The 9,515-nt window shown below is 46.4% G+C and overlaps 6 protein-coding genes across 6 annotated transcripts in view; 5 read left to right on the top strand and 1 right to left on the bottom strand.

Annotated features, from left to right (window-relative positions):
* Nucleotides 1-1,652: 1,652 nt before the first annotated feature.
* PHALS_03123 (thump domain-containing protein 3) lies at nucleotides 1,653-2,955 on the bottom strand (the record flags this gene model as incomplete). The annotated part of the gene is made up of 3 exons (XM_024721806.1): nucleotides 1,653-1,859; nucleotides 1,930-2,595; nucleotides 2,656-2,955. 3 exons carry the CDS (start codon nucleotides 2,953-2,955, stop codon nucleotides 1,653-1,655), a joined length of 1,173 nt encoding a protein of 390 aa, XP_024572945.1.
* Nucleotides 2,956-3,171: 216 nt separating this feature from the next.
* Nucleotides 3,172-3,504, top strand: PHALS_03122 (uncharacterized protein; the record flags this gene model as incomplete). Its single annotated transcript, XM_024721805.1, has 2 exons — nucleotides 3,172-3,242; nucleotides 3,306-3,504. 2 exons carry the CDS (start codon nucleotides 3,172-3,174, stop codon nucleotides 3,502-3,504), a joined length of 270 nt encoding a protein of 89 aa, XP_024572944.1.
* Nucleotides 3,505-3,542: 38 nt separating this feature from the next.
* On the top strand, nucleotides 3,543-4,009 carry PHALS_14907 (uncharacterized protein). Its single transcript, XM_024721802.2, has one exon. It carries the CDS (start codon nucleotides 3,737-3,739, stop codon nucleotides 3,995-3,997), a length of 261 nt encoding a protein of 86 aa, XP_024572943.1. The 5' UTR covers nucleotides 3,543-3,736; the 3' UTR covers nucleotides 3,998-4,009.
* Nucleotides 4,010-5,430: 1,421 nt separating this feature from the next.
* On the top strand, nucleotides 5,431-6,572 carry PHALS_03121 (the record flags this gene model as incomplete). Its single annotated transcript, XM_024721801.1, has 3 exons — nucleotides 5,431-5,661; nucleotides 5,734-6,477; nucleotides 6,546-6,572. The coding sequence occupies 3 exons, from the start codon at nucleotides 5,431-5,433 to the stop codon at nucleotides 6,570-6,572; spliced, it is 1,002 nt and encodes a 333-aa protein (XP_024572942.1).
* Nucleotides 6,573-6,639: 67 nt separating this feature from the next.
* Nucleotides 6,640-8,325, top strand: PHALS_03120 (uncharacterized protein; the record flags this gene model as incomplete). Its single annotated transcript, XM_024721800.1, has 1 exon — nucleotides 6,640-8,325. One exon carries the CDS (start codon nucleotides 6,640-6,642, stop codon nucleotides 8,323-8,325), a length of 1,686 nt encoding a protein of 561 aa, XP_024572941.1.
* A 168-nt stretch (nucleotides 8,326-8,493) lies between these two features.
* Nucleotides 8,494-9,515, top strand: part of PHALS_03119 (nuclear pore complex protein nup155) — a gene marked incomplete at both ends in the record, with an annotated part of 1,065 nt that continues 43 nt past the window's right edge. Inside the window, one exon of the mRNA XM_024721799.1 lies at nucleotides 8,494-9,515. This exon is cut by the window's right edge and continues 43 nt beyond it. Coding sequence (XP_024572940.1) covers nucleotides 8,494-9,515 — 1,022 coding nt within the window.

The following is a 9,515-nucleotide window of genomic DNA, read 5'->3' as shown; positions in this document are numbered from 1 at the left end:
TTATGTAGTGGCCGGGGCCCGACTACGTAGGCGCCTATCGATCGAATGATTGCATCTTTCGCTTCAGTAGCGGGGTCTGCCGAACAGAAGTCGTAGTCCACACGAGGATCTAGGATCTACGAGCGCATGACAGCTGCCCCGTGGGCAGCCTCCAACCGCTGCCCCTGTGCCTTGTCGAGGCGATTGGTAATAATACCATTTCCCCTTGAAGTCGAGAGGTCGGGAAACGGACACGGTGTCCGCAAGGTTCGAGTAGGGCTCACGTCGCGCCGTCGGCGCACCTCACCCTACTCTTCTTCCCATCATGGGAAAGGAGTACCCGACTCGTAGTCGACTTCCTCCATATCCAATCCTCGACGAGACTGTCCAGAGATACACCGCGTACAGAAGACAAAGAAGGGTTCTTCCCGTGCGCGCCCTCGGATCCAGCGAGGCTGAGTGTTTTTCGTGTCATAAACACAGGGCTCATTGAGCAGAGAATGTGTAAATATGGTCCTAGGGACCTAACGGTGTCTTAGACACGCGAGCCTCGTACGAGGCGACAGTTAGATGTGAATTGTGGGTATTTACAATTTTGACGGGGGAGAGTGTAACGGGGTTACACGTACCCTAGTATGAAAGGCTGGGTCACAAAAGCTAAATTAGAATGAGTTGACGATACCGAGAGCTACATGCAAAATAACACAAGGGCTTCTAGAGGTCTTCTAAATAATCAACAAACAAGATTTCTACAATCGAGGTTGAAGAGGTTGTGCCTTGGTTTGAGCTCATGAGCTTGATTTTCGAGAAGCTTGAACTTGAGCTTTCCTGGTAAGTTTCCATCAGCCGTGAATTGCTAACACCACCACCCATTCAGCACACAGAGATACGTCGGTGTCGTCACCTGCGTAAACTTCTCAAGTATGAACAGCATAATGTTTGCGACTTTATATAAGATGTCCCATATGCATGTGGGGGTACCATAGTGAAATCTTCTTTGTTGTGGATTCCCACAATGCAGGTAGAAGGTGCCTCTATGTAATGGCAAAGTTTAGCCGATTCACGAAAAAAGCAACAGCGCGGCACGCTTGCGATATCCAAATAAGGAAGCCGCGCGCAAAACTGAACACTATCGTGCAGTACCTCGGTGACAGAGGCGTTCTCAAAGTGGGTGATTTGAAGTGACAGTCGTCGCAAGTGTCTGAGCTGCCGAACCAGGCTTAGCGCGAGCGTTTGAATCCCTCGCCCAAGCAAAGCGAGGTAAGAACTTTGCGGACAACATCCAGAAAAAGAATTTTCGTCCCCATGATGGCGCCAACCCCTCCCAGTATCTTCAATCTCCGAACAGATGCAATTCGCACTGAGACCTCCCGCGTGTCTTTACCACCAAAATTAACGGCAATGACAGCGCACGCATCTCAAATCTTCGAAATAGCTGGTCCTCAGTGCGGTGTTTATTGTCGTTTCCACGTATTTTGATCAACATGAAGCACCTTTTGGTCGATTGACTTACCCTTGCGTATTGACGAGCAGGTAACGCAGCTTCGCTGTCTTGCGACCCCCTTTACAAAATAATGTCACCTGTAGTCAAAATGCATGCTACAAATACTCGAGGATTTGGTCTGTGTATTTGTTTACAAAGCGGATAGTTAGCTATCAACGTGCACTATGCCTCAACAAACAAAAGTGGAGATTTTGATAGGCTCGATAACATAAATGCCGCCTCCTAGACCACCAATGCATACACTGTGCTCGGCCACAATGCGGAAAGGAAGGTCCTTAACAGCACCTTTAAACAACTTCTTGGACATCACCAGAAGTACGGCTCGACCATCAGAACGTAGGATACGGAAGAGCTCGCGAAAAATCTTTGGATAAATCTAGATACCAACACAGAACACAACGAGATTTTAAAAATATATAAGCGAATTGCTTGTGCTAGCAGTGTACCTTATTATTCTGACGTTGTGTGCCACAGCGAAGGCCGAAGGGCATATCGATCATAATTCGATCGATGCTGTCGCTTCGCAAAGGTAATCGCGTGCTATCCCAGCGTGCAATATCCACGAAGCGTGGACGGGTGAGTGCGTTCAGACCTGCTTTTCTTGATGGCAACTCATCTATTTCACCACCCAGAGCAAATATTTTATCGTTCGTGAAATCAGCAGCACAGATCGGAAGTGAGCCAATGCCACACATTGAATCAAGCACCACGTCACCAAATTTGTGCGCCACGAGCTGCAGCATAAGGTACGCAGTACTGGGACGTAGCGTCGAGACATACTGCGTGTCAGCAAGTGCACTGCGAGTCTCATTCGCCATACGATTGCGGAACTGAATCTCCCGTGAATTCGCCAAGACAATACCGGCAACCATGAATTTGTAAAAGATAATCACGACCACTTCCATATCAAACTCAGTGAGGTTCACTTGCCACCCAAACTTTTCAATCACTCTTGCACCAACTTCGCCCGCAATCTCTTGTGAATTGTACCTGTGCTTGCCATCACGGACACACGATCCTCGAAATTTAATCTCGCTGTCCTTTATCGGATACAATACATGCTGCTTCCATAGCTTTACGGCTGAGTCCCAATCGGCATCAAATACTAATTGCTGCAGCACACAATATTTGTTAGTCCACAGTTCATGGTGCTATTCCAACTCGATACTTACCCCAATTTGGGCTACACCTGCGTCGCTTCCTTCAACAATCTCGTCACTCTTGGCCAAAAATGCCAGTGTCGCTTGTACAGACCGGAGATTTTGCACTTCCGCAGCCAGTGACTTGGTCTGTAGGACAAATTTACCCACAGCCGCCTGACCCTGCATAATTTGCATATAAGGCGGTTGAAGGTTTTCCTGGACGCTACATAGCTCGAGACTTTCCACCTGTAGCTTGGACCGGATCTCTTTCTCTGCTAGAAATTCCAGGCCACGCAATACTAGTAGCAAATACGTCGAGATGTCTGCCATTGGTACAAAAGACAAGTTAATTGCTAATATCACATCAAGAAGTCGAAGTATGTTCTGGTCGACGGTAGAATCGCTCATGCCACTACTGTTTGCGCGAGGTCGAAAATGCTGAGCAACGAGCTATTCCAATCAAATCGTTTTATAGAGCTTAGAACACCATCAAATTGAGTCTCCATCCTTCTTTTCCTAAACATTTCGTAGGTCATCTAAAACGACATGCTCCGTCATTGTCCGATCAGCGGCAACTCGAAAGAGCAAAGTTCGGTTAATATTCAGTGCATTCTGCGGTCAGTTTGAGTAAAACTAGCGCTCGGAAACGGTCAGTTCGTGGATCATTGATATGATCAAAGTGTCGACAAGGAAGAAGTAGATCCAGAAGAGCCGGGACTTGTCGAAACTGGCGACGATTTGGTGACATTTCTAATTCAGGAAATGGCGCGGACGAGCGCCGAGATGCCAGCAATGTTGACGTCTCGACGCGTAGACGTGTCCAAAGAGACGCTAGGTGAACACACTAACATGCACATTGCTCGGCATTTAGGGCTTTAAGAGAGTTAATTGATGCCTGCAGCGCTTTTGGTATTGAAATGTTTGTAAATGTAAAAGTGCCTTTGTCGTTAAAAGATTATACTGAGCACGTTGAGCATGCCATGCTGCCATTTGGATTTCTGTCAGATGACAGACGACTGTACAACTGTATAGAAGCAAGCGTTTGAATGAAAGGAGAAAATGATGAAAGGAATTCATCAGCGGTTACAACCCTCTTTAAAGATCTTAAGTGATGGCTTGGAATGCGGTAAAAGGCAATAATCTCCGCCGTGTCGAGACATTAGCTCGTCATCAATGCGTGAGAGTTGATAACAAGATATTGACGACTCGCTCAAAATGTAAAATTATTGAAACGATAACACCATTTGCCAAATTTTTGCGGGTGCTCTTTTCTATTGGCACCATGTCGTTTCTAAAAATTTCGCAAAATTTTCAAACCAGCGGCTCCTCGTATCCAATAGCAATCTGTAAAGCTTTTCGTAACGAATGTTAGCTTGGTGACTGAGAAAAGTTTTTTTTTGATAACAATAAAAATTGAAGCGCAGTTTTCTGCCGATATTCTTATCAAGCTTGATCTGAGTTACTTACTTCTTTGGAGAAATTCAAGGATGAAGCTTGACAGTTTAAGTATTACGATCGAGAAACGAACAGCATGAAGCAGAGCACGATTTATGATAAAAGTGTGATTGTTAATATTAACAATTCGTTGCAAAAGGCACTTATTGTTAGAGCGAGTCAATGTGTCAAATAATCTTGAAATGCGGACACACTGAAAGTAGACATGTTAAAAGAAGCAGAGTACCACGTATGGCTGTCATCATCATTAAACATACATATACAAATGCTGTATGGCAAAGCAGACACCCCGCAATTTGATCAGTAGCACAGTAAATACTGCGGTCAGAGTATTCAGCTCCAATTGTTCAAACCTTAAGACTCACCAAGTCGTTTCTGATCGACGCATCGTTATTCCTTAAATTATCAATACTATCGAGCATTTTTCTGTGGACGCGTCTATTTCGTTGATCGATTTTTTTTAATCTGCCTTAGTTTAGTTAAAAGAGCAGCGACAACTGACAGCAAATATGTCGCTTTATATACCGATCTTCTACGTGTGTCAATTTTGTTCAGCAAATTCGCAGGCCCACCAACTTTTATACATTTACAGAGCTTGTCTTCAGATTATGACGAGTGATGCGCTGCTGTTCGTTGCAGGAAGTGGAGATACTAGGAGTTTAAGGGGTGTGCTGCCAAGAGGTATCATGAATCGAATGTTTGTAAAAGCTTACAGAATGTTTGGAAGATGCATTTGTTCTGGATCGATGGTGCCGGATTAATGGCATTCTCGTCACTCGATGACGAGTCAGTTGGTGGCTGAATATTCGAATATTTACTCTTACCGGATGCACCAAACGATCACTCAAAAAGTAAAGTCCGACAGTCTGGAACTTTCAAATCTTCATCGGCCTCCGAACGGACTAGGATAATGGATATAAACAAAATTCTCCTCATCGCACGCAAGATTTACATGTCAATCACTGAGTCATTGAATTAACACAAAGAATTTTTGAGGATCAAAAACATCAAGCCTTTTTTTCTTTCCAATGCAGCGACTCAGCCATAGATTCTACCAGTGAGCCCAGAGATTTGTACAAAATTTGTTCTGTGCCAAAGTCGAATATAAGCTATGATTAATAATATATTATGCCAAAAATAGTGTAGTCTTCCTAATTCTATTTACCTGATTGCGCCTTGCCACCTGCAAGTAATGGCGATTACATAAAGGTACCTGCAAAAAGAGATTGCAGATTGACAATTGAGCAAATTAGAGTAACTTTTAACTTATAACTACGCTTTCGAGCACGTTGATTGGCAGCAAGTCTGTTTTCTAACTTCCCCCTACATGTAGCCATTTTGCCATCCGTGATGCACAGCCAGCGGCAGCGGCGTCTCGCGCCCGATTTAGCGTACGCTTCTCAAGCAGCTCGATGGAAAAACGGATTTAAGCCGTCCCCGCAACAGCAGATATCCCAGCAGCAAACGGACCTCGAAAATGCGCTTGTTTCGGAGCTTTGTTCGTCGGTCGGGTCCTCATCTTTTCCACCTCGCGAGGTGTTGCAAAAGCTTTTGCGGTATTTGCATACACTGGACCATGATGTTCGTATAGTCTTTTCACATATACATTACAAATAGTCCTAATTAACACGTATATACTCAATTTAATTCTAGTACATCTGCGAGCTGCTCGATGATAAATTTGAGAACCCGCTGTGGCAAGTGAAGGCAAAAGCGCTGTCTGTACTCAGCGCACTATTAAGCAGTGCTGATGCCGAGTTTTATATTCAGTATTACAGTGGACGTTTGGACTTGCTTGAAAATATGCGGAACGCTGGAAAAGACATGCTGCGTAAACGGGCTGAAAAAGTCTACATTTTGTTAAGAGATCACGTGCCATCAAATAAGGAAACTCCATTGGAACTGATGCAAAGAATGCAGGAAGAAGAGGTTGAAGGATCTGAGGCGAGTGAGTCACCAGAAAAACACACTCTGATTCACACATCGCCCATTGGAACGTCGCACCAGACACCGCACGACTTGATGATGGATGTAAACGACTCACCACGCAGCAATAGCGCACCGCTACTGAATCTTGTGGCCCATGAAAAATCAGCTCTTAGTTTTTCAGCACAAGCAAGCCCACAAGAGTATCCACCAGCCGTGATGGCAGCTGAGCCTCTGACTCCTCCCGTTGGGAACTCAGCATTTGGCTTTCTATCTCTAAATGGCGGAGAAATTGACGTGCCGATCAATCAAAAATTGGACGTAGACACACCAGTTCTTAGCACGCCGCACTTACCATTGGAGGCGTCCGGATTTAGTTTTATGAAGCAGACATCCCCGGCGTCGGCGACTGCAGAACCGTCTGCCTTTGCATTCGTTAGTGACCAGCAACAGCAGGCTCAGCCTTATAATGTGGGGTTGAATGTTGCACCGACGCAAACACCTCGTCTAACAGTTTTCGATACACTACCTGAGCTAAGGATGCTGCGCTTACCCCTGCAAAATGAGCTAAAGAAACAAGAAGAAGTAGAAGAACAAAAGATTATCGATCCGATTCATGATGCCTTCGAAGGCATGGACGCAAATGATCGCGCTCAAGCATTGAAAGATTTTGATGCGTACAAACCAACGTCTAACATAGTGCATGGAAGTTGCGACAGTGCAGGGCTCGAAACTGTACAATCTACTGAACCGTTGCGAGAAGTGATACTAGAGATCGAACTTCCACCTGGACCCATGGGCGTGATGCTGGACCGTACTATACTCGATATGACTGTAATCGAACGCTTTGTACCTTTGCCCCGTGGCGGTCGAGGGTATCTTGAATTACACCCAGCCATCTGCCCTGGTTGTGCATTGATCAGCATTAACTCGATATACGTAGAAAATAAGGGTCTAGCCGAGGTGGGTCCCATCCTTGGGTCGCTAATCGATGCGCCAAAATTACTGCGCTTCAAAAAGCTCATGACTCAAGGTAGGACGGCAAACCCTTCGACACTTGAAGTACCATACATTCCTCCTCCACTGGAAGACGTGAAAACTATTAGTGCAGAAAAAGAGCACAATGATGTTGCTCAGCTGGAGTACGAAGACATTAACACACCAGAAAACTCAAACGGCGAGGCGTTGATGACTCGGCTGAATGGATTTAATAGCAACTTAGCTAATATTGAGATAAAATTGAAGGAATTGATTCGCCATGAGCATAGTGGACAGCCTGTTGCGGACCGCCGCAACCAACTTGCACAGCTTCACGGTACGGTGGAGAAAATTCAGACGCAAGGCATCGACTCGGTCATTATCGGGGAGCGCCGGCCGCATAATTACGAGGAGATTAAACGGTTTCGGTCAACACTTGTCCGCAGAGCAGACGATCTGGCTCGGCTGATTCAGAACACTCTAAGTCAAAACTGTGATCCGCCGGACAGTACGGTCGCGGGATCATTTGAAGAGAAACACCCCGTATCAGCATTTGCCTTTGTAAGAGGTGACTCGAATAGCACTGTGAACGATCCGCCTCTCGGTATCTCTCAGCTTCGTGGTGAATCAAGCTTTCAATTCCTCAACGCCAATGCCAATCCTCAGGTTGCTGATATTCATGGTGGAAATGTTATTCTACCGCAATCCGCCCAAGCAGACAGCTCATATGGCTTCAGCTTTCTTCGTGACGGCGCACAACTTCAAATGGCGGCAGCTGTAGCAGCTCCGCAAAGCTTCAGTCAAGCGCCGACAAGTCCATCGTCTAGTTTTGGCATAATAACCGAAAATGCAAATTCGTCGATGGACGCTGTTACAAACGTGTTTGCTGGACTTAATGTGAAGGAGAGCACACATCATCAGCTTCCAATATTCGCTGGACTAAGCTTGAAGGATGACATGCAACCAGATTTCGTTAGACCAACGCTGTACGACACTTTGACGAAGAGCAGCCACGGCAGACCCATGGGTCTTCGTGATTTGGAAGCTTCACTGCGCTCTACAGCAGCCTCTACTCAACCTGCTTTGGGTGCCCAGTCGAATGGCCAGACTTTAATCACTACTGAGCCAACACAGTCTTCCTTTGCCTTCATATCTACTGCAAATGCCGCAGGGTTTGAGAGTAGCTCATCAACCACACAGCCGTCGTCACCAACTGCATTTGGATTTCTGCGGGGCAGTAATTCGTCGTCCACAACACCAACCGTCGCTTCCTCGACCGTTTCTCAGTCTCAATCTTTGCAAGAAACCGAGCCGTCCATGTTCTCATTCATCTCAGATTGATCATGGACGTACCAAGAAGAAGATAACAATAGTGAGATATTGATTGTATATGTAGAATGCAATTGGTAGCGTATATCTTCAATTCTGCGTGTTTTCAAAATCTATTGAGCACAGGTGATTGGACTAAAGTCGGATTTACCCCCCCACCACAAAGTGCAGAGTTGTAAAATGGAGCCGGCAGAGCGCACTTACAGGGGCTTGTCGGACGCTAAAACGCGTGTGGACCAGGCCACACAAGAGGACGCGTCATTTCCAGATCTTGCTGACCAGCTCAATTCGCAGTCTGAGCCGCAAAACTATTTTTTAGAGCCGTATGCATCCCAGTGGACGCCTCAGGTGGCCAAAAAAGGCTCAGTAATCTCGCTTCCCGGCGTGGTAGCTGCTGCATTGGATGATGCTAAAACAATGTCATTATCTGGTCTACTGACCGAAATTCGCTCGGCCTGGACGTCTGTGGACGCTCGACTTTTTCTATGGAGCTATGCTCAGCGAGGTCGATTCGCAGCCAAGGAATTCGACCAGGCCATTGTAGCAGTGGGACTCGTTACCCGACCAGCAACTGGTGTCTTCACATCTAAAGTTCATCACGTGTTAGTAGTAGCCACTACTGTAGAGGTTATTCTCTTGGCTGTCGTGACTGACGAGGCACAGTCGGAGCCCGTAGGGTTCAAGCTACAAAGGACGAAGCTCAGTGTCAGTACTGACAAGTGCGTTGTCCGTAAAATCGTGACTACACGAAGCGGCCGCATTTTCTTCGGTGGCTCTGACGGCACACTCTACGAGTTTTTGTACGCACCTGAGCAAAAAGCTGCGGCCGACCGCAATTCATTGCTAGGAGCAGCATTAAACAATGTACCGGGAGTTGGAATGTCGGAAGGGTGTCGGAAAGTGGCGCATACATTTAGCTATGCACAATATTTACCGCGGTTCTTGGCTGGTCTGGCCAGTGCACCGGACAAAATTGTGGACATGTGTGTAGACCACGTGCGCCACATTCTCTACATCTTGCACGACGACGCGCAAGTAACTGTCTTTGATCTTGGAGTCAATGGAGACGAGTGTAAGGCTGTGTGTGCTGTGAATTTGCTGGCCGACGGCGCCAAGTATGCGCGTGAGAATCGTCGTACACGAGTTTCCTGCCCGGACGAGCGACTTTTCCAGCCAGCTGTGACCGGATCGTCAAGCTCTTT

This window comes from Plasmopara halstedii (assembly GCF_900000015.1).
Source record: "Plasmopara halstedii genome assembly, contig: Scaffold_208, whole genome shotgun sequence".
Lineage (NCBI taxonomy): Eukaryota > Oomycota > Peronosporomycetes > Peronosporales > Peronosporaceae > Plasmopara > Plasmopara halstedii.
The sequence above is the reverse complement of the archived record's forward strand: the minus strand, read 5'-3'. Positions and strand labels throughout refer to the sequence as shown.